The following is a 25,933-nucleotide window of genomic DNA, read 5'->3' as shown; positions in this document are numbered from 1 at the left end:
CGCCAACTGCGCAAATTTTGATCATGTGACTATCGGAATTCTGCAACTGTTCTAAGTGTGAGGACTTTTTTTTTAAGCATTGTAACTTCAGATCAGGCAGTTATTAAATAAATGGTGTAAGTTGAGGGCTATTTCTACAAGTTTTAAAAATAGTTCTCTATGGAATGACATGATTTACAGTATTTGCTGAAATTAAGTTCTAGCTAAAATAACCAGAATGAGATGTTGTTCTATATACTTTATCATGTTTGTAATAAAGAAATTGATTTAACTTACAGTATCTTTTTTTTAAAGGATGTGAAATGGGCAAAACGTCTTCCTCTATATCCTGACTTATACTCTAAACAATGAAGTTGAGAGTGCTGATACTGCCCTTCGGTTTTTACGAAAACTAATATTTTTAAAAATCTATTTTATTCAAAAATAGAATTCCTTTCTAGAATGTAAGCGGTAAATATTTTTCTTTAGTAGCGCTTACAAAACATTTACAAGGTTTTACTATAGATTGTCGGAATTAACAACAATCAAAATGCAGAGCTATCAAATAGCAATTCACATTGATTCCAGATCTCAGTGGAATGAAGTTGTAGAAAATCGATATAGTAGTACTGTAGAAAAGAAAAAGCTGGAAATGTTCACCAATCTTGTTTATTTAAATTAGATTTATGTTGTGTTTGCTTCTTCCTCCAAAACTCAAAGGAATAGTACTGTATTTTTATCCCCCAGAAAAACTGGGATAGTTTATGCTGAGGAAAATTGTCGGGTTCAAAGTCACCTCATCCGTTTTCCTGGTAGACCTTAAACTGACCTTAAACTGCTTCCTCAAATGATAATCCAACATTTTAACTGCTACATCACAATAACAATACAAATGAAACAAATAGCAAATTAAAGAACAGTTAACTGTTTCAAAAGCCTAAATTATTTCAAAACATTTTAAAGTGACTTCATAGATTAAAAATATGTTTGCCTAACACCTAAAAAGTAAAAATAAAAATAAAAACAGATATAATCTCGGCAAAGGGATTCCATGACTGTAATAATTACTGCTGAATAGTCTCAGCACTCCCCCCCCCCCAGTTGTCTGCAAATTTCATAAGTAAAAATGTAGACTAGAAATGAATTACAGGGACCCTATTAATAAATAATTACATCTTCACAGGTTTAATAGAGAATCATTCACTATTGCAAAGTTATATTCTAATGTATCTTGTTTTATGTTATTTCATTATAAACAAAACATTATGCCTGAATTCTTTTTAATACTCAATCACTCCAACTTGGCTCCTGTGTCAGTGAGAACAGCTAAATTAACCAGGACTTATGTACAGTGCAGTAGAGAAAAATAATATTATATCCGAATTGGGACTCCTGGTGCTGCTAGCAAACTATTAATTGAAGTTAGAATTTGAAGTTGGCCTTTGAATTCAAGCTCCTTTGAAGAGCAAGAAGCCAAGATCCAGATTTCGTTATATCTCATTATACCCCTTCTTTATCTTGCATTGTTCTTGGTTTGTTTATTTATCTTTGTTGCATGCCTCTTACCATGACACACACATGGTCTGGTTTCAGTGGTGGGATTCATTTTTTTTTACTACTGGTTCTGTGGGCGTGGCTTGAAGGGTGTGGCAGGGGAAGGATACTGTAAAATCTCAATTCCAACCCACTCCAGGGGAAGATTACTGCAAAATCCCCATTCCCTCCCCACTCCAAGGGAAGGTTACTGCAAAATCCCCATTTCCTCCTGATCAACCTGGACTCGGGAGGCAGATAATATATGGGGGCGGGACCAGTCAGAGGTGGTATTTACCAGTTCTCCAAACTACTCAAAAGTTCTGCTACCGGTTCTCCAGAACTGGTCAGAACCTGCTGACTACCACCTCTGTCTGGTTAGAAAAAGCATGCTCATGTTTTTTTTCCCTTCTGTGTTCTTATGATGCCTCCTTTGTCTCATGTCCAGCCCTTATCTGAAGCAGCTTAAAGTCATCCTTTGCATCCCACTTCAGCAGTAGTATTTTTCCCTCCACCTTTTTTGCTGGCTCAAGGACTACTGGTTAGCACTTTCATTCAGCCATCTGGAAGAGTTTATTTTGAATTTTTCTCTGTTCGCTATTTTTAAAAAGTTGTGTCGAAGACCTTGTAATACGTTGGATACTTTCCTTTTTAAACAAATGGATTTAGAGCACTTGGAAGTTGATGATTAAAAATCAAAGTTAATAAATGAAATATATTCAAATCAGGTTGAGAAACAACACAAATGAGCCAGATTGCACCTTCAGGATTGAGTTTCTGTATGAGCAGAATGAACTGGGAATGAAGACTCCATTGAAAAGTAAAGTTTTATCCAGCATGTAGAATATGATAGTCTGCTTCTCCTTGTGTAAAAAAAAAGCAAGAGAGAAAGAATTCTTGCTGTGTAAGAAAGCATACCTTTTTCATGTGCACAAGAAGCAAAAAATAATAATAATTGCGCCAACTGGATAAAAGATTACAATTAAGACGGGCATTTGGAAAAAAGAAGACATTTTTGTCTAACCCTGAACAGAATGGATAAAAGGGACTTGTAGGGCATAGTGGGGCCAGGAACAAAATTTCTACCCTTGAATATTTACACATGATCAGGTTTTGGTAGTAGTCTGCCAATTCCAACCCATTTGTAATAAATGTCAGCAATTTGGCCAAGTGAAAATGAAAACAAAAAATAAACAAAAGTTTGGTAATTTTGATACAAACTAAATATAACTGCAGTTTTAGTTTTTTTGGTGGATTCAGCACTCAGTATTGGTCAACATTGCTAAAGTCCAAATTATGGCTTCATGTGGAACAGTTTTCAGTTTCATTCCAGTTGTGAAACTTTCTGAGAACTTCTCCACCCCTTTTTTGGATGAGATGTGAGTTTGCTTTGAAAGACACCCAGATTTCTTTTTATTCATGACACTTCTTGTGGGAGAGCATTTGATGCTTGTTTCCTAAAACAGGTTATATCTTTGATGTTTTGAGACTTCCTCCAGATTTCTCTTCTTTGTTTCAAGTTACTTTTCTCCTTCCTGCCATGTGTCATTTTGGATGACAAAATGCATGAAGTTCTGATAATCATAGATATTCTGTAATTACAAAGAGTTTGATTTAAGGCAATTTGCTGTTTTCAAATCATGATATCTTTCATGCTATCTTTTTTTCCTCGTTTTTTTTTAGTACAAAATTTTGGAAATAAGTTAGCAACATTAATTTTTTGTTCCTACTAAGTAGACACCAAAGTATGTGTTGTTTATATCATTTGTAAACATTCCACATACTATAATCATCACTGCTCTAAGAGAGATAAGTAATTCAGGATTCTATTACAGAACTTCTAAAGTCTTTTGTCTCTCTTTATCTCTTTCACACACCCAGACATGTATATAAGTATTAACATCATTAAATGTTGCTGACTACGAGAGTCCTTTAAATCATTTAAACAAAGTCTGCACTACAAGATTTACTTTGAATTAATTAAAATATGGTGCATTATTCTTTCCAAGTGCAAAAATACAATTTTCCAGAAACTTTTGCGGGGTAGAAGCCAAGCTGCATTTGCACAGTAAGGTACAGCAAGTATGGAACAATGAAGGGATATCATTCTTTAGCATGCAGGGTTCAGGAAGTACGCATAAAAATCCTGTTATCACATGTGGGTAGGAAGGGAGTTGCAAATGTACCTTCCACCCTTTGGCTTACGTAACTGTTGCATAAATCATTTAGGATATAATTGCTTATTTTAATTACACAGGCTCTCTTTGAATCTGTGCATCATTGAGGGAATAAATATTTTCTTCTAATCTTCTAATCTCCCTGTTGAAAGAATGTTTCTTCCAGTGACAAAAATGGATAAAATGAAATTGCAATACATACATACATACATTTAAAAGCATCCTGGTTATTGTACAAAGAATACATCAAATTATTAAAGTAACATATTGCATTGATACTTGATTTGTGATGCCTAAAAGGGAAGAATTTTTTTTCAAGCTGACGCATATGAATTGCAAAGCATCTTACATTTTTAATCTTTTTATATAGATATATTGAGGTTAAATATTATAGCAAACTGTTAATTATTTATATAAATTCTCTTAAACCATCACAATGAAATCATTTTAAAGTCAATGTGCAAAGAATGAAAATAAAGTCTTAAGGTGTTTTGATCTCTTGACTCTTATGCATAAATAATGCATCTTGGCTTCTTGATGCTATTTGCAATAAAAATTCAATAAAAGAGTTTACTTTAAAAATTTCCTCTTTTTTAGTTTTATCGGTATTCTTTCTGGAATCTTTTAGGCCTTACAGGCAGATGGCATCAAGATATAATTTCAGAAAAATAAAATATGTAAATTGCAAAGGAAAATAATAGCAAATCCAAAACACCCGAGGACACACTTAAATGAGCTAGTGTTGACTGCAAATTGTGCCACTGATTGCTGTTTAGGATTACCTTAGTAAAATCTTTACCAGTCCTCCTAAGTACTAGGTTTGTATCACTTCTACATACAGGTAGTCCTTGATTTACAACTGTAATGGCGCCTATAATTTCCTTCCTAAGTCATGATGGTTGTAACTTGAGGCACCTACCTGACCAGATCCAGTGTTATGACATGCTTTGTGGTAGTCATTAACAGATTGCAGGAATCATTAAATGAACGAAGTAGTGGTCATTATACAAAGCCAGTGGTTATTAGGGGAATCAATGTATTCCTAAGGTGAATACATTGATTCATTTTTTGCCAGAAACTGGCTGAAAAAGCTGAAATTTGGAAAAACACATCATCAATTATGTTTATGTGACCACAGAATGCTGCAACCGGCATGAGGTGATATAGGTGAGGTGGTTGCTAAGCGCCCGAAATGCAATCATGTGACTGCAAGAGGAAAGGTATGTAGCCATTGCTTTTGGAGAGTCCATTGTAACTTTGAACACTTGCTAAGCTACTGGTCATACGTTGGGGGCTGCCGGTAATGAATTTAATTTTAGATATACATTATTGTCTTTCTAAAGATATATGTATGTATGTATGTATGTATGTATGTATGCATGCATGCATGTATGTATGTATATGTATATGTATATGTATATGTATATGTATATGTATATGTATATGTATATGTATATGTATATATATGTTGTATTTGTGGATGGTCTCTTATGACGAGCCGATGGACAGAGAGTGGAAGCAGTGGGCTTCCTCCCATATTTGGGCATACTAGGGGTTGTAACACTTAATACATACCTATCTCCCTGGCTCAGCTGATAATGGAGAAGGACCTTGTGGCTTAGTGGTTAACACATCTGCCTAAGATGTAATACAGCACAGGTTCTAATCCCAGTAAGGGTATGGCTAGTTGATGAAAGTTAAATAGCTTGGAATAGATCTATACTAGTCTCCCTTTATTTATTTATCAGCACAAATACAACACAAATGTAACAAAGGCAACAGTAAAAATATTGGGTTTCTGTCTGGATGGTCTCTTGTGATGAGCCGATGGACAGAGAGTGGACCAGTGGGCTTCCTCCCATATTTGGGCATACCAGGGGTTGTAACACTTAATACATACATACATACATACATACATACATACATACATACATACATTTAAAGTCACAACCCCTGGTATGCCCAAATATGGGAGGAAGTTCACTGCTTCTATTCTCTGTCCATCGGCTCGTCATAAGAGACCAGACAGACAGAAACCTAATATTTATATATACGTATACATACATACATACATACATACATACATACATACATATATATATATATATATATATATATATATATATATATATATATAATTTGTGCTGATAAATAAATAAAGGGAGACTAGTATAGATCTATTTCAAGCTATTTAGCTCTCATCAGCTAGCCATACCCTTACTGGGATTCGAACCTGTGCTGTATTGCATCTTAGGCAAACGTCTTAGCCATTAGGGATCAGAAAAAATTGATATATGCAAGCAATTTAACTGTCCTAACCTTGCTCTTCCTCTGGAGAATTCTCTGAAATTTCCTGGTTTTGATTTGAAATAATTTGAAATAATGTCAGGATCATAGTTATTCTGCAGTTTGGATCACTCAATAAACCAAATAAATATACATAATTTATAATATATTATCTATATGTAATGAAGTAACTATTAAAGGTGAAAATGCCTTAAAGCAATTTGATACATTTTAAGCATATTTCCCAATGGCAGAAGTATACTTCTCTCCATTAGGGAATTATGTTTACTTTTATTCTTTCCTTTCCAAACTAAAATTCTGTTCCAAACATAGATTAGAATTCCAGCTGTATCAAATTACTATTTTTAAATGAGAAATCAGATGGGCTTAATAAAATGCAGAAACTTAATTAGGATAGAGTGTTGGGGAAATGAAATATATTTTAAATCATTTTGTTTTTTATTGTTGGGTCTTCAAGATTAAATAACATTTATTCCTACTTTAGATATTCTTTTAAATAGAAATTTATCTTTTTGTGGAAAAACAAAATGTAAATAAATAACCAGAAATTTTGCAATTCTGAGAACTATTTGTACCGAAAATTAGAATTGTAAGTGGATGAAATTACAATTAAAGAAATTACAACAAATCATCATAATAATTCAAAATTCAAATTGCCTAGAAGGAATAATATAGCAGTAGACTTATATACCGCTTCATAGGCCTTTCAGGCCTCTCTAAGCGGTTTACAGAGAGTCAGCATATTGCCCCCAACAATCTGGGTCCTCATTTTACCCACCTCGGAAGGATGGAAGGCTGAGTCAACCTTGAGCCGGTGAGATTTGAACCGCTGACCTGCTGATCTAGCAGTAGCCTGCAGTGCTGCATTTAACCACTGCGCCACCTTGGCTCTATAGGAATGTCATTGGTTAACCATCAAGTATCCTTGTTTGTCTTCCTAAAACCATAAACCATATTGTGGATAATGCTGCGTTTGCCCTGCACATACAGAGACAGTATGCAATATGGGTTAGGGTAGGGAAGAGGCCACCGCTGTGGCCAGAAGGGCCTTTGCACAGCTTCCTGTTGGTTATCAGTTGTTCCCTTTCCTGGACTTCAAGGTTCTGCACAAATAATTCATGCTTAAGTCACATCCTGAATGGACGGCAGTGCACTCTTCATCTGGCTGCCTTTGAAGAACATCAGTGGTAGAAGATATAGAATGGTGTGGACAGCTATATGTCCTCCTCAATCAGCACATGTTACTGCACTGCAAGCTGTAAGTTTGAGCCTGGGTTCAATTCATGATCCTGGCTGCAATTTTAAAGCCTTCATGGCTTGGAACTGTGTATTTGAGGGACTGCCTATCACTGATTATGTCTATCTGTCCCATTAGAGACAGAAGAGGTACGCTCTGTGTTCCATTTGCCAAGGAATGCTACCTAGTGAGGCTGGGGAAAAATGCCATTTCTTTTGTGGCTCTCACCCTTTGGAATATGATTCCCCCAGAGATCACATTGACCTCTCCCCTCTTGGCCTTACATAAAGTCTTAAAGTCTTAGTTATGTGACTAGGCCAGGTGTCAGGAAGTGGGGCTGAGTATGTCCATCAGTTACATTAATCTATGATTGTTTTACTCCTGGTTGCTGTTTTCACATCTATTGCTTTTTCTTTTCTTGTTTTTTTATGTTTCTATATTTTTTTCTAATACTTGTTATGAATTAGAGATGCCTGGCCATATAAATTAAAATACATAAATCCAAATTTTCTAGAAGTTTCTGTCCATCTACCATGTATCCTGATCTCTCACCCCACCCCCCGGCAATAAATGCAGGATTATTCTACTTTGTTCTCTCCAATAATCTGAGATATAGTATTTAAGAATGAAACAAACATGTTCTGCATGTCTTAATTCGGTTCCACCACAAATGCGCGAATGACAAAAGCGCGCCTGACTAAACCGCGGTGACAAAACAGCGCTGACAAAACCGCGCTGACGAATGAGTGCTGAAGCGCGCCAACAACAGCGCACCGACAGAAGCGCGCTGTAACCCTAAACCTAACCCTAAACCTAACCCTAAACCTAACCCTAAACCTAACCCTAAACCTAACCCTAAACCTAACCCTAAACCTAACCCTAAACCTAACCCTAAACCTAACCCTAAACCTAACCCTAAACCTAACCCTAAACCTAACCCTAAACCTTACCTTAAGTGAAATCGCGCTTCAGTCAGCGCGCTTTTGACATTGCGGTTTTAGCGCCGCGGTTTTGTCGGCACGCTTTTGTCATTCGCGCATTTGTTGGGTCACGCTTAATTCACAGTAAAATAGACATTCAGGGAGAGCAAGAGGAATGGTGTATAACAGCAGGCTCATCGCTGAGTTTGTTTTTATCAGAATATATATAAAGAGTCACACACAGTTGACTGTGCACACAGTGCATAGTTTACTATTATTACATTTGCTTTTTACTTTCACATAAAACTTGGTAGTCATATTTTATTTAAGGAAATAGCAATAACACCATATATATTCATCTATAAGCCCATCCTTGGATAAGACAACTCTTGAATTTTTAATCAAAAAATCATGAAAAATGCACCATCTGTGTGTAATCCAATCCTTGAAATTTTTGTATTTCTACTTTTCACGATTGGTTTATCTGTGGGTGGTGTATTTTTCATGATATTGTGAATACATATTTGATGGTTTGCTTACCTACAGAAGAGCTTATATGGATATACCTGTACTTTAAAAATGTATTATCCTATATACTTGCATGTAAACCCATCTATGGCTAAAACAAACCCATTTTTTTGGCATACTTTGGCACCTAAAATTATAATGTTATCCAGGAATCAATGCTATTGTTAAATTCTATGGCCATTTGGATAGCTTCAAACTATAATTATTTTTTTAAACATTACTGGATCATTGCAGACCTGCTGAAATATTTCCTTGGATAATGTTATTAGAAATCAGCTCTTTTGGTATATTTTCCTATCTTGTTAATGCAGCAACTGTTCTGCGGTCCTCAGAGGACTTGAAACATAGAAGAATTATTCTAGAGTAAATTGGAGAGAGAGGAAGAGGAAGAGGGAAAAACAGCTTTACTAAAGTTTATGATTAAAATATAGAATATTTTTGAGATACTATTTTTACTCTCATTGAATTATGGAACATCATTTGGATTTGCCCCACCCTCTTATAATGTACATATTGTGTGTTATGCTTGGTGCTGCCTTTGAAGATTTCTCTCAAACTTCATTAGTTTTGGAGAAACCTATTTCACTGTCCCTTAAACCAGTACCAATAAGTTGTTTTCTGAGTTCATTTCATAGAAGTAGTGCTTACCTTTCAAAAATCTAAATAGCTTCATATTTAGTCATCCAAAGGATGATCTTTTTTCATTGAATCCCATCCAAACATTGTATTAATAATTTAAAGAGGAAAAAAATCCCGTTTCTATTTGGAATTGGTACGTAAGATTATCCAACACTGGATGAATTCCAGCTTTGTATGTAGAAAGACTAAATGACTTGATATATCGCTGGGATGGAGGGTGGGGAGTGTTATTACTATATTAACTTAATTGATTTTTAATTAGTTTCATTGTTTTTAAATGTGGTTTTTATATTCTGTAAACCGCCTTGAGTCGCCATGGGCGAATAGGCAACAATATAAATTTAATAATAAATAAAAAATTAAAAAGTCCCAATTTAAATCCCCGTGCTCTCCAAGAATCCTAGAAACATCGTCCTCATGACGACCTGGTTTGCAATCAATGCCAACAATAAAGGCCAGGAAGGAACATCTTCTTACATTATAGCTTTTTATATTACCATATTTGTGCTTATGTTGATAGATATTAAATACTGAAGCAATAATGGTATTATATTTGCTTTACTACCGGTCCAGTAGCGCACATCTGGGCATGCATAGAACTTTATGCGCATGGACAGAATATCCTTAATGACGTCTGGGTGGGTGGGCAGAGCCTTGTGCTGCCACCACTACTGGTTCTCCTGAACCAGTGCGAACTGGCAGCATACCACCTCTGAACTGAAGCAATTTTAATGCTTTATAAATTGAACGGTAGCTCTTAAACATTGCAATATATTGAAGTATTCTTTTGAAGGAAGAGTATACAGGTAGTCCTTCACTCAGGACTATTCATTTAGCGAATGTTCAAATTTATGACGGCACTAAAGAAAAAGATCTATTGCCCATGCCCAAAAGTATGGACGTTGCAGTGTCTCTATGGTCACAGTATCAAAGTTTTGGGCACCTGGCTGCCTGCCCACTTTTATGACTGCAGAGGCACTGAATAGCTTCTGCCACACCTGCCCATCTCCCCCCCCACTTGTGCCCTTTTGGTTCCCTGCTGCCCAGTGCTCTGACCTTCACTGTATTCTTGCTTCTACTGCTGACAAGGCTGAGGCTGACTTTGAACTGTGGAAAATAAAAATAAAAATAAAGGAAAAAGGCTCTGAACTGTTCCAAAGAGTGAATGAATGTGACTGGGTACAGGAGCTTGTGCTGCAGGGTAGTGAGGGAGATTAGGACTGACCTGGGGCAGCTTTCCAAGGCATGACGTGCTGCCCCATTTCTATAGCTGCTTGAGGGCTATAGGCAGGGTGCAGGGAAGCTATGTGACATCTTGCTTTATGATTGCATCACTTAGTGACAGAAGTTCGAGTCCCAGTTGTAGTTGTAAGTCAGGGACTACTTATAAAGCAACTCTTCATGAGCTTTAGATCTGAATTAAAAGTAGTTCGGAAGGAACATTTATTAAGTTTTATACAAATCAAAAATTATATTCTGTTTTTCAGGCTTAGATCTTTGTTCTGCATGCAATTTATGCTCTCTTCTCCTATTTATCATGTAGGCTGAGATCCCAAGTATATTCCCTTCTCTGTGTGGTATGATTGCTTCCCTGTCCCAAAATGGTGAAGAATTTATTCTTTTCTATGTTGGACAATAGCATCCTTTTAACATTCTTTCTGAGAACCAAATACAGAATTATTCTATGCTATACATATTTTTAAATCAATGTCTATATTTATTTTTTCCCTTAGGAATGCATGCATGGATCCAAAAACCACCCACATGCTTTCTTTTCATGCTTAGCATATATGCACTTTCATAGCCTCTCCCACAGAGCAGAATGAAAGAAAAAGAAAAACCAGACCTTTCTGAACACTTGAAACTGCTTTCTGTCCCTCAGGAATTGCTCAAGGATTTCTCTTCTTTAAAAAAATTGTATTTAAAATTACATTCAGCCTAACTAACAGTAAGACTGTTGAGCTTAAATTAAAGTTACGATATAAAAAGAATATACTGTGTTTCCCCAAAAATAAGGCAGGGTCTTATTTTCTTTTGACCCCCCAAATAAGTGCTTGGCCTTATTTTCAGGGAGGGCTTATTTTTGAGGCGTAGGAAGTGGCGAGCGTGATCACCTCATGGCTGCTGCTGTGTTGCAATTTTTGGGGAAGAACTTATTTTGGGGGGCGGGCTTATTTTAGTGCATGTGCTCAAAAGCCCAATTGGGCTTATTATCCAGGGAGGTCTTATTTTGGGGAAAACAGAGTAGAAATATAGTAAGTTCTATATTATAGGAGAACATAATGAACATCACATTTTTTCCCTAGAAAAATAGAGGTTTTATGCAAGAAATCTTTGCAATCTTGTTTTTAAAAATGGGATGATGAACTTTATTGTTCAGGGGCAGGAACTAAAATAAATTGGCAGTGCAGCCAGAAGATAGAAACATTTTGTTCATATTCTCCATCTAAATAAAACAAATTACTTATTTTGAAATAATATATAATTCTATTCCAGAGTAAATCAAATAGTAAACCAAATATACTTTAAAAAAAGCTAATGTCTCATAGCATGTGAATAATAACTCCATAGTTCATAAAATATTTTGTATTGTTGGTGAAATAACATGTAGAATCAGCCTTAAAATAATAATGTATAATGTTGCTTTTTATGTAATTTCCTCTATCTTCTACTATCTGATAGTAAAAACTAAAACTACACAATTAAATTAATAGAAAGTTTCCTACTTCATTTTAACTTAAGGATAAGACTTAATGATATATGTTTAAAAAGGACTATTATTCAGTAATATTGTGGAATGAAAAGTCATATATTTTGAACCAGATAATCTTGGTTATCAAGCAGACTGAAGCATTGACAAATAATTATATCGTAAAAGTCTAAATACTAAGCATTAAAATGATTCAGCTGTTGCATATCTATGTTTTGAAAACTTGCATCTTGTATTTTAAAGGAAATTATATGTATATAAAGGCAGAGGTTTATTTGTTCTGAATTTGGATAGTTCAGATGTCCACATGTTGCCCAATTAGATCTTGGTAGCCTTTAAATTCTTGCCTCTGACATGTAATACATATTTCCATGACTGCCCAATTATGATAAAGGATTGGCTATTGTTTCCTCTGTTCCCATGGTCTTTTTTTTCTTTGGAGGAGTGGGAAGTATCTACTCATATGATTAAGGAAGGATGCAGGAAGGGTATGGTTACTGAGTGATTACTAAGTGCTTCAGGAAATATGGAAGTTCAGGATTCAGAGAGCAATATGGGAAGTAAGACTTTCTTCTGGAATCATAGCTAATGGAAATAGATCATGAGTTCATATCTTAGATTTTTTAAAAATTGTTATGTAGTTTGTATGTGAAATTAGACAGTAACAACAACGACAACAAAAACAACAACAAAGAATTTTGGCCTAACAGGAAATTTCCAATGTTTAATTTTGGAGTTAAAATTTGCACAACTCAACTCAACTTAATTTTCATTTGATTTTTATTATTTTTTCATGTGCATATATGCTTTGACGAAACACAAGAAACCATGGTATCAATATAATAAAAATGCATCTTATAAATGTGTTTTATTAGTTGGGGCATATAATCATAAAGAAATAAATAACTAAACTATCTCCTTTTCCAATGTGGATGGTTTTTGGCATAATGTAATAGTGAAAAATGTATGTGTATATATATAAATTTTTATTTTGCTCACTCCATTTTTTATCAGCATCAACCATCTATATTTATTTTCTGAACTCTCCTTATAGATTACTTTAATTACTTTATTTTAAGAGTAATGATCGATTTCCTGAATTTATAGGTTGCAATAAAATCCATCCGTAAGGACAAAATTAAGGATGAACAAGATATGGTTCACATCAGACGGGAGATTGAGATTATGTCATCTCTCAGCCATCCTCATATCATCACCATATATGAAGGTTAGTGACATCATTTATACCATTTACGTTTTCTTAAAAGCAGTTTTAATACCAGGAGATTTTTCTACAATAACTACTTTTCCAATGTATCTCTTTGGATGACATAGTTAAGGTATCTTCATGAACAAAGATATTTGACATAGAGGCACTTGTTAAAGTGTTTGTACCATTGGAGATTAGTTTCTCAGGGAACTTCAGGCCAAGAAGCTACAACAAAATCTTGATGTCACTATGCATACTGTATATTCAAGTAGCAGTTTCCTTCCTCATTCCTCCTTCAAAAAAGAATTCATCTACAGTATAACAAAGCCATGTAACAACATTGTCACCACCATAGAAATCATATAGAATCCAAACTTCCAGCCATTGTTTTACATTGATAGGTGTACAGTCACTTCTACACTCTCCATATGTATAGGAAAATCCAGTAGTATTGTGACTTTGCTTCATGCTGAATGAACTTGGATGAGTCTCCGAATAGAGAATCTGTGGAGCAAAGACTTCTGCAGACTTAGGAAAAATAAATGAAGGCTATAAACGAGGAAAGATTTTATTTAAGATTCTTTTAATCTGAGTCCAGTTTGGATCAAACTTTCAGCTGTTATGACAATAGTATAAACATTATCATCTCAGAGTAGCTGGTTGGAGCAAATCCATATGGACCTTCTAAATTGATCTTGCTTCTGCAGAAATCTACTTAGAGATGAGGCTTAGAAAGTAGTGTCTTACAATAGTATATACTGTATTAACTCTCTCCAGATGCTTTGCTAAGTCTTTTTGTTTTCATATTTGCCTTGTGCCCATTACTTTAGATAAAGCATTTATTAAAATGTTCTTTTGGCAAGCAATTTTTTCCTAAGCTGCCATCCGTGTCATTTACACTTGTGCTATTGTAAGGAACTATAAACCAATATAAAACATAAAGCAACCTTTAAGTCCAACCTAGTTGCTTCCAGGTAATTTAATTTAAACCAGTGTAACCTGGCCAAAGATGCTGTAGGTGGTTGCTTACTACATAACTGGCACATGCCTGATTAGATGACTTTGATGGGAATACCAAACGCGGATTCGATTTTTCACTCTTGCAAATTTTCAGTCATTGATTGAATGATTTTTATTTTATTGTATTGACATAGGGTTGTGTCATTTTAATAAGCCATATATGCCACGGGGCCTACATTGGTAACCTGTGGCTTAAATACTTTGGTGATCAGGCTATAGTACAAATAAGGGAAGTCCATTAAGAGCTGGCTGTTCTTGGACTATAGTGGCTGAAGCCCCCTGTGTTGAATGTTAGATGAGAATGTTTGGAATATTTACCATCTTGTTCTTTTTCTCTTTTTTCTGCTCTGATGTGAGTTTTTTTCTTTCCTGTTTTGTATTTGTATTGTTTAGGGTATTGTGAGCCATCCAAATTGTTTGGAGTCGAGGGTCACACAACTAAAACAAATAAATAGCTATTCATCTGATTCTTAGTTGCAAAGACAGATATTGATTGTAATTATAAGTGAAGATCTTTTATATTCACAGATATTAAAGCAATTAAGGATAGAGGCATGTTCATGAGTCACTAATTTGAAGAGTAGTTTTGAGTTCTTGATTTATATGGGACTGTACCCAGTGGTGGGTTGCTCCCAATTCAGCCTAGTTCAGGCAAACCGGTAGTAACGGCGGAGGGAGGCCCCGCCCACCCTTCCAGACACTTCTGTGTATGCACAGAAGCTTCTGCGCATGTGCAGAAGCATTGCGTGTGAGCCCAAATCAGTAGTAAAAATATTTGTAACCCACCATTGGGCTGTATGTCTAAATGATTTGTGAAGTAAGATGGTTAGAGAGCATTCCAGCCAAAATAGCATGCTAGATCCCCAAAGTTTAGTCTGCAAGGCTTTCCAGAGAAAAAGCTAACACAATCCTTGGTTGTACAAACAGAGGCATAGAATCAAGATCACGTGAAGTATTAGTACCACTTTATAATACCCTAGTAAGACCACACCTGGAATACTGCCCCAATTTTGGTCACCATACTACAAAAAAGATGTTGAGACTTTGGAAAAAGTTCAGAGAAGAGCAACTAAGACGATCAAAGGCTTGGAGACTAAAACATATGAAGAACAGCTGCAGGATTTGGCTTTCGCTAATCTAAAGAAAGAAGAATTAGGGTTGACATGATAGCAGTATTTCAGTATTTGAGGACCTGCCACAAAGAGGGGGTCAAATTATTCTTCAAAGCACCAGAGAGCAGGCAAGAAACAATAGTTGGAAACTAATCAAAGAGAGAAGCAACCTGGAACTAATGAGAAACTTCCTAACAGTAAAGACAATAAACCGATGGAACAGCTTGTCTTCAGAAATCATGGGCTCCATCACTCAAGGTTTTTAAGAAGGTTACTAGACATCTGAAATGCTATAGGTTCTGCTGCTTGAGCAGGGAACTGGACTAGAAGACCTCCAAAGTCCCTTCCAGCTTCTCTTCTCTTCTATTCTGAGATCACATACTGCATTGGCTACAAGTTGTGGAAGCCGTGGTTCATGGCATTGACCCTCTAAAGTATTTTGATTGCTGATTGTCAGTATAAGCAAATGCTGTTAATTATTGCAAAGCCAAAATAGGATCTTTAAATGTGAAACAGAAGTATGGCATATCTTTTAGTCTGATTCCAAACTGGGGAAGATCTTTTAACTTTCTTGTTCATCCAGGGTAGTACAAAGAGGAGAAAATTGGCATGTCTTGCAAATGCTTCCTTTTGTCACGTTCTCATTCATTAACCATGGAAAGAAATTATAATTTTCAATTTAGGAACGCTTGCACAGTACAGTTCATATTTCATTTTTGGCAGTGAAAGAACAGACAACATTGCCTTTAGACTGCCCTTAATCCATAGGAAGACAACCTCCACCTGAGGTTTCGTCTACCTTTTAAGGTAGGCCAGGTCAGAAAACAGACATCACATGCACTATTGGAGCTCTACTTTATTGTTATAGGATATAATGCATAATTTTGAAGTCTTGGTAAAGATTCCATCCTTCTTTTTTTTACTATAAGTAGACTCAACACAAGGCAATCTTGATCCTCACCCCCACCCCCCCTCTTATCCCTTGTCTCCCTTTGGCTATGCTGATATTTACAGTTCTTTAAATTTCTCTTTAATCCAGTATGGAATTAGGGAAAAGAAAGTTGGTATTTTTTGGAGATTCCATAGAGGTTTTCTTGTTATCTTATTTCCACATAAAATTTTGGGAAAGAATTACCAATATATTTTAATCTACTGTTAGAGCTTCAGTTGCTGACCAATTAATTGAATCAGTTAAAACTATAGGATTAATGGAAGTCCAATTCTAATTGCTTGAATAACATACTGAAGTATTTAAAAGGGTTTTTGTTTGTTTGAAGAATAATTGACTTTTTTTAAATTAGGTAACATTTTTAACAGCCTTTAGAAACAGAGAAAGGGAAGATTGCTGTGTCATCATGAGGAAAACAAATGGATCAAATATTCTCCCAAAATTCTGTTTAGCACAAATATGTATCTGGTTTAATGCTATTCATTAAAATAATTACATTCTATAATAAGGAGAACCAGGCAAACTTGAAGCTGTATTTCTGAGGCTGTCTGTAGACCAAAAGATAAATGAAAACAAAGAAACATTTGTAAGAAAGTCCATCAATTAACAATTCTAGCATACTGTAGCAAAATACTGCTTACAAGGCAAATGTGTTTTACAATAGCATTGCATTTTGAAAATAATCTTCAATTCTCATGTTGGATTCTCTTCTTTAAAAAATTCTTTTAAAAAAGAAATCAATCAGAAAATCAAAATTTATAACAAGAAACGTTGTCGTATATATTATTGAATGGTTATTGAAAACTGCTTTCAGGTTTTCTTTAAAGTTGTGCTATAGAAATAATGTAATACATAAAAATATTAATCACTAAAATAACTTAAATAATTACTGGTAAGGCTCCTTTTTTCTTCTGCAACACACTAAATATATGAATAATGAATAAAGATGGGCAAGAGGAAGAAAGTAGAAAAAAGAGAGAGAGAAAGAAATAAGATCTAAGGGAGAAAGATAAGGGAGAGGAAAAACTAACATCTGGCAAAACCTTTCCCCCCCGACCCCCACCTCAAATAATAAAACCTATATTGGAGTTGAACGTTCTGCATCTGGAAAAAATGAAGACTACTGGCTAATGAATGCATTGAGCCTCCGTAGTATGAGCTGGAAGACCTTTAATAATATCAGGATTCCAAACATGTGCTTTCTTTAAACAGAATCCATGTTTTTGAATCTTTTAACCTTGTGTGGTTAAAGGTGATTCACTTCTGCATTTATCAACTTAGCATCAAGACAAACTAGCCATTTTTACTTGTAGCCAAATCCACATGTATATAAAAAGGATTTCTTCTTTCAGAATTCTTTTTGGAACTTGATTAAAACAAATGTGTATCTTGTATTACCGGTAAGAAGCAGGCTCACCATTCATAATCAGAAGAAATTCCATCTTCTCCGCAGGATTGTAATTGGCAGCCTTTTGACGGCAGCTGGAAGGAAAGTACTTTCAAGTAATTTTTAAGGATTGGATGGATTAAGCTGGCTTCTCCAGAAGTGTTTTGATTATCATGGCATACATTTCAACTTAAAAAGAAAAGCCCTTACTTTTCTTTTAACTTTCTCCTCCCTCCCCCGAGTCCTGTGTTCAATAACTAGATGAACAGAAACATCATGCTATGGAATAAAAAAAGCAGAAAAACAACCCATCTGGCAATACTTCATATACTTTTAGAATATGAAGAAAAAATAATATATAGTTCCTTACTCATGTGGAACACAAAAGTGATATTAACTAAGGTGCTAGTAGATGGATGGTTTCAATAAATCATTTATTTATTCTTTCATTTATTCATTTGTTCAATACAGTCATAGCCCACCTTTTATTTGGAATCCCAAAGTGTTGTATATAGTGCACCCTCTTCTTTTCCCCATAACAGTAACCCATCAAAATGGGTTGGGCCACAGAAGTGCCTGACACAAAGTGAATGAACTTCTATGGCTGATGTCAGTGAAGATTCTCAGTCATCCAGGTAGAGTTGTCTGGAAGTTGCATTATGGCAACTTGACTTCTTGTTGGTTTATTGCTTATCCAAGTATCTTCAGTGTGGACAAGTTGGTTATGGGAACCCCATGCATATCCTCCAGGAGAGTTTCATTTCTCACCTAATCTGGATAGGCTCATTAAGTGAGTAAGGAGAGAGTCAATGGGATTTAAATATTCTAACTCCTAAATCTTTTGCCTAAGTGGGTTGTTAAGTGTGGCTACCCCAGTGAACATGTCAACTGATCTTAATCTTCCTGGGGACTTATGAAAAAGCAGCATAAAAAATGGGGGACAGGTTGTGTCTGAGGCCTCCATCTCTATTGAGGGAAGGATTCCTTCCTTCTTCTTCCAACCCATGGCTGAGATCCTAGTTATGGGCCTTTGTGCTCCTAATTCAACATCTTAATCTTACCCTTCTTAACCAGGAAAAAAAGGATGGAAGAGAATATAGAAAGGTTACAAATGGAAAATAACATCTAAAGTACGTAATATTTCCATTGGCACAGGACAACCTATCACTAATATATAGATGATACCCCAATTAAACATCTTCATATTTGGCTGGGTAGTAAATACAGCTCTTAGGGTCTGAGTGGGGGAAAATCAAGCTCAAACTGAATCATGGTGAGATGGAGTAACTATGTATTCAAAGATCAACTGAATTTTAGAATAATCCTTCCTTAGCTCTTGAGAGTATTGTTCTCTCTTGGACAGAGATTGCAATTTAGGAGTCCTCCTGTTTGAACAGAAAGTGGAATCTGTGGTCAGAGGCCCTTCCTTGGCACATATGTTGCAACAACTGTGGCACTTTCTGGATTATGAGGCATGATTTGCCTTCTTCTTACTTTGTAATTAATTAGTAACTACAACTTTGTTGTAATTTGTTCTGTATGCGTCTGTCCTTGAACACCATCCAAAATTTCAGCTGGTGGCCCATGCAGTGGCCCATGTAGTTACAGATGTCCCTATATTTGTCCATGAGACTACTATGGGAGCTCAGTCTGATTCTGGTGCAATTCAAAATCATGATGAGCACCTTTCATGATATTTGCTCCTGGCTGAGTGTGCCCATCCAGTAGGAGAGGAGACTCATTAAGGGTCTGATCATTGAGGGAATGACATTTGCAAGAGCCTCACAATAAGACATTCTCATGAGGAAGAATAATATTGATGAAGCTTAGTATGAAGATAATAACTTTTAATACAAACTCTGTTTCCAATATATCTTAAAGTTATATGAAAAGCAGAAAAATCCACTCAGAGTCTCCTTGAACTGCAAGATGGGTTGCAAATAAATAAATAAACAAAAACAGTATATGCTAAATTATATAGCAAACAGAAACATGTACTTTCTAAAAAATGGTTTGAAGGCAGTGCAAAATCCTTACTGAAGTTAATGTCTAGAAATAACTATTTCTTTAATCTACAGGGACTCCCAGTGGCTACACTGGGATATTGCCTAAGGCCCCTTTACATTTTAGTGCCACGTGTGTTTCAAAAATTATGTAGAAGACATGCATGTCATCTTATGTCAATGAAGCATCTATCTGCTAGTCATTTTTCATGTGAACATGAAAAATATGCCAATTCAAAGCAATGTTGCTGAATCTTATCAAGGGAAGTCAGTCAGGTAGACCATTACAGTTTCTGCAGGTTCATGTGTTAGAGCCTGCTAACTGCTTCAACACAACTGTACTAAAAGTATTTACAACTAGCTGGTTAGAACCCTGCTACTCCTTCAGTGCTGCTTGCCTGTATATATTGTCTTTCAGACAGAGAGAAAGTCTACTTGTCACCTTAGCCCTGCCTCTATGCATACTCTTGAGCACATGTTCATAAAATTGGATTAGTGGTTGAAAACTGGTTGGTTGAAGCACAAAAGGAGATTTATGAGCAGAAATATTCAGAAATCTGACAATGGTGAATAATCTTGTGCATAGTTACTATGGTGAGTCTGCATGTTCTATGTTAAATAGAACGGTGATCTCGCATATACTAACCTCCCTTCCAGAAATGTAATAAATGTGATGATATACATCTAAGCATGGGATTTAATTGTGCTAGTGATGCGTTCACTTCACCTCCCTACTAATCAGAAATTTCTATTGAGAAATATTGTTGACATATTGTATTCAAATTGTGATGCAAAAAGATGAACAATAAATTAATTGAATACATAAAATCATCAAGACATGTTTCCACAGTGGATGTGATATATAACTAAGTTAACTATTAAAGAAAAACTGGAAAAGTTGCTTTGTGAACAGAATGCATAGATTACAGACACACATAAAATGCATGTTGATATGTGTAGAATTTGATTCTTAGTGCTTCATTCTGGATTTTTTTTTCAAAATAGCACATCCAAAATTTCATCTTAAATGATTTTGTGCCTATTCATTGATATTCTTTATAAAATAAAATCTTCATTAAATAAAACAGGAAAAATCATGTTGGGCTGAGATTCACCTTTGTCAACCCTATGAGTGTGTTATGTCAGCCATTTAGCTTAGTTGCTTTAAAAATAGTATTTAACTATTAACTAATTCAGTTCCTTTTAGTTCAACTTTTGACATTTCTATTTCTATTGTTTGTACATAGTAACACCCAAGATTGGTGTGTGTGTGTGTGTATGTGTAAAACCTAATGATTGAGAATGAATTAATCTAATCTCAAAATAAACATGCTCCACAGTATTTGACACCCTTGCAGTCAATATAATTTAACACCTAAAGCTCCTTATTCAAAGAAATCCAGACTATCAAGGTTAAACAAAATTGGTAATTTGCCCATATTTTCTAAATTTAAATAATTTATTATATCAGATGCTGTGAGCCACTGTGAGTCTGGGTTTCTCAGACCTGGGCCTCAATCACATCTTTGTTCAATTCCTGTGAACTATTTGTAGGTAGGGAAAAAAAATCTTCTCTAATGTCCAGATATATTTTATGGAAGTTTGTTATGAAGGCAAAATAATTTGCTTGAAAGTCTAAAAACTTGTTATGTGTTCATTGGGGAAAGAAATATTATATTGCTCTTGAGCTTCTGGTGGAAAAGCTGCTTATACAACCAGGGAATAAATAATAGAATATTACCATATTTGTTTCTGAGAAATATTGTAGGAAATTAGGCAAACCTTCCATTCTCTTTTTAGAATCATGCTGTAGGAGTGACTTTCTTTTGCTGAAAGAGCTAAGCTATTATGCTATGCATTAGCTGATTCTCATACATATTGTACTAACTAAGATCTTATCAAAAGTAGCATAAGGGCCTCTGGAAAGCAGTAAGAATGATATCAGTCATGACTATATGAAAATGCTCATTTCAAAAGCATGTAAAAATGCGAGTACAAAAATAGGGACCACCTTTGGTGGGAAGATAACAGCATTCCGTGCACTTTCGACATTTAGTCATACTGCCCACATGACCACGGAGATGTCTCCGAACAGCGCTGGCTTTCCGGCTTTGAAACAGAGATGAGCACTGCCCCCTAGAGTTGGGAACGAATAGCATGCATGAATCTAAATCTTAGCATTTTTTTTGGTTAGGATTTTGGGCATGAACAAAACCAATCAACAAAATATGTCCAAATTTTATTTATTTTTTATTTATTGGTATTGTACTCAGTGTTCTATAGCTTGTCAATTCATAAAGAAAACAACCTTCAGTGCTTAATAAGTATTGCTATTAACAAATGCTTTTTAATATTATGTTTAAAATTTGATGATGATGATTTGAATGATACCTAATTAAGTGAGGGTTTAGGGAACACATATTTATATCTATTAAATTGCATAAAACATTGTTTGATAAAATTTACAATGTTAATGTAATAATTTAAATCATGTTCTAGGGCATTGGTAAAGTTATATTCGAGCAATATTAGTCGTATTGGGCTAAACAGATAAATTGTAATATATTTTAGATAATAGTTTTCCAATCATTTAAATATATTTAAGAAAAAAAGACTTTTTTTACTTGAAGAATTTTAGCTTTTGGTCAGTGAAAAAGTTATACTGGCATATGCCTCTGAAATTATGTTTTCTTGCTGTTCTGATCTGACTATCATTTAATATAGGAGCATTTTGTATCATTGCAATTGTACTTCAGACTATTGCTATTTGGGGGAGGGGGGTGTAATAAAAACACCCCTTTATGGAAAGACACCAGATGGAAGGAATGTCAACACACTGAAACTAATTTAGGAGATTGTTCTGATATAGAGCAAAGGCATGACAAGAATTCAGATGTTCCAATGTGAGGCGATTGACTGCCCCTCTTAAAATAACAAACCAAAATTCTTATCCTGAGGTTACATGTAAACAAAAAGCAACCAAATCTCAAGGTAGATGTCAGGTTTTTTTGGGTGGTGGGTGGTGGTGGAAATAAAAATTAAGCGTCTGCAATTTTCAAGGAAACTTTAGGATTCCAAAATAGAAAAATAAATTCCCATCTTAGTTGTAAAGTAGCACTTATAAAAGATCTAAAAAACATGTAAGAATTAGGCAGAATGGTCCATGACTGTTTAAATTCAGTTTTGTTGGGGTATGTCACTGCACATATACCAATGTACCAGTTTTGCTTTAAAAACATGTTGGCTTAATAATGATGTCTCAGTTTTCCTTTTAATGACCAAATATGTTTTAAAGGGGAATATGATGCCTCACTGGATGCAAAGAATTTGAAAACTCTGAATAGGCAGAAGTAGAGGGAAGTCTTTGTGCTAGCAAGGTTTTCTGTTTTATAGCTCTAAATAGAAGCTGAGGTCATCATTTCAACATTCTAAATATAGTTAGACAAATTACATTCAGGAATTATTATGAATAGTAGAATAATGGTCTGAGAAATGCTATGTTACAAAATGTACTTCGACTCAGACATATCCTTGGTAACGAGAATTAAATTCTTTCCCAGTTTTACATTCCTTATGTTTTAGTAAAATCCAAAGCCAAAATATGTGTTTTCAATTAGCTGTTCAGAAACAAAGAATTAAAAAATAATGCAGAGACAAAGATATCAAATAAACAAATTCCTTCTTAGAGTCTAAGGGCGGAAGTAAATATATTCAGTGTTTGAACATAAATACTTTAGACTAATTGCATAAAAATGTTCTGGAATAGTTTATGGAACTGGAAAAAGCATATATATATATATATACACACACACATCCTATTGAAGTATTGTACAAGTAGTTCTCCACTTACAAACATCCCCTTAGCAACTGTTCAAAGTTACAATGCAATTGAAAAAAAGTGGTTTATGACCAGTTCTCACACTTATGACCATTGATTGCACATTCTCACAGTCATGTGATCAGACTTCTGGCACATGGCAACTGGCATGTTTTTATGATGGTTGCATCATCCTGGGGTCAGGTGATTGCCATTTACAAGTTTCTCAAACAATTTCCAGTAAGCAATTAATGAGTGAAGGTGTGGATTTGCTTCATGACTGTGAGATTCACTTAACAATTGCTTTGCTTAGCATCAGAAATTCTGATCCCAATTGTGGTTGTAAGTCAAGGACCACCTGTATCACGTTTAGGTTTTTCCTGCAGTATTTATTTAGTTGTATCCCACCTTTTTCATTTTTACAAATAAAGCAGTGAACATATCCAATACATTTTCTTCCTCCTCCTATTTTCCCCACAACAACAACCCTGTGAGATGGTTTGGGCTGAGAGAGAGTTACTGGCCCAAAATCACCCAGCCAGTGTTCATGGCTAAGGCAGGACTTGAACTCATGCTCTCCCTTTCTCTAGCCTGGTACCTTAGCCACTAGACCAAACTGGCTCCCCCCCCCCTCGCCCTCCCATGACCTCTGTAGAGATTAAATGAAATTTAGTTTGCTGTATAAATAGCAATGAGATAATATCTGAACAGGTAAATAAATATTTATAGGAAATATTTAGTCATCCTGCAAATTCTTCCGGGGCTGCATCAAAAAATGCAAGTTCTATTTTAGAGTAAAATATTTACTTACATAACACGATTCTTATTTAAGGAACTTTCTTTTTGGAAAGGATGTGGGTGGACAGGGGGCAGGTGAAGATGGAAAACATTTGAACATTGAATCAAGATGATTAACATGGATTGCCAAGGCTGAAATGTAAGCAGCTGTTAGAGAATAACTAAGAATCAGAGCCAAAGAATCCCACATAACCACAAAATCCATTGTTTCTCAAACAGAATCTCAACCCAAGTAGGACCTGTTTCGAATCTTTCCAGGCTAGGGACCTTGTAATAATTTTAGGTAGATGAGTTCAGTGTAGGGACTGAGAAAACTTCAGTTTTGCAACCTTGGTAAATTTTAGGATGTGTGGACTAGAGTTGAAGTCCTCAATCTTAAAGTTGCCAGTGTTCAGAAACACTGATCTAGGGTAAGGTTCTGATGACTTGCTAAAAGGCAGCAGTACAAAACTGAAATGTAGCCGTAATAAATAAATATTCTTGGTTGACAGTTCTTATTATATTATATAAGTCCTATTCAAATCCTTCAGAAACATGACTTGGTTGTTTATTTATTGTTTCTTATATAGGGGATTTAATTAATTAATTAATTCAGAAAATATATATGGCTGTCCAACTCAGTCTTGGTGACTCTGGGTGGCTTCCAACTTCCCTGGCCACAGCAATCAAACCAGCCACTTGATGGGCTCCAGTGGTGGGATTCAATTTTTTTTACTACTGGTTCTGTGGCTGTGTCTTTATGGCCGTGTCTTGGCTTGGTGACTGTGGCAGCAGAAGGAAGCAAAATCCCCATTTCCACCCCACTCTTGGGGCAAGGATACTGTAAAATCTCAATTTCCACCCCACTCCAGGGCAAGGATACTGTAAGATCTCAATTTCCACCCCACTCGAGAGCAACGAATATGGTAAAATCTCCATTTCCACCCCACTCCAGGGCAAGGATACTGTAAAATCTTCATTTCTACCCCACTCCTGGGGCAAGGATACTGTAAAATCTCCATTTCCACCCCACTCCAGGGCAAGGATACTGTAAAATCTCCATTTCCACCCCACTCCTGGGGCAAGGATATTGTAAAATCTCCATTTCTACCCCACTCCTGGGGCAAGGATACTGTAAAATCTCCATTTCCACTCCACTCCAGGGCAAGGATACTGTAAAATTTCCATTTCCACCCCACTCATGGGGCAAGGATTCTGTAAAATCTCCATTTCTACACCACTCCTGGGGCAAGGATACTGTAAAATCTCCCTTTCCATCCCACTCCAGGACAAGGATACTGTAAAATCTCCTTTCCTTCCCCACCTCACTAACCTGCTTTCCAGATCCGTTCTCCTGTGCAGGGCAACAGAAGATGACGCAGCCGATCAGCCGGGACTCCGATCAGCTGGGATTTGGGAGGCAGCAAATAGATGTGTGGGGCCAGTTATAGGTGGTATTTGGTGATTCTCCAAGCTACTCAAAATTTCCACTACCGGTTCACTGGAACTGGTCAGAAGTGGGTGAATACTACTTTTGATGGGCTCCATATCATTCTAGAGTCCCCAGTCCTGTAGGCAGAGCCATGTCTTCATGGCATTAAAAAAGAGTGTCAGAGTGTAGGTCAAAC

General features: G+C 35.7%; 1 protein-coding gene across 2 annotated transcripts in view; it reads left to right on the top strand.

Annotated features, from left to right (window-relative positions):
- The window catches only part of NUAK1 (NUAK family kinase 1), a 61,212-nt gene that overhangs the window by 19,096 nt on the left and 16,183 nt on the right, over positions 1 to 25,933 (top strand). For both annotated transcript variants that reach the window (XM_032221777.1, XM_032221779.1), the window contains exon 2: positions 13,138 to 13,258. In XM_032221777.1, coding sequence (XP_032077668.1) covers positions 13,138 to 13,258 — 121 coding nt within the window. The remainder of the gene's footprint in view (positions 1 to 13,137; positions 13,259 to 25,933) is intronic.

This window comes from Thamnophis elegans, chromosome 7, assembly GCF_009769535.1.
Source record: "Thamnophis elegans isolate rThaEle1 chromosome 7, rThaEle1.pri, whole genome shotgun sequence".
NCBI classification, from domain to species: domain Eukaryota; kingdom Metazoa; phylum Chordata; class Lepidosauria; order Squamata; family Colubridae; genus Thamnophis; species Thamnophis elegans.
This window is presented reverse-complemented; position numbering and strand designations above follow the sequence as displayed.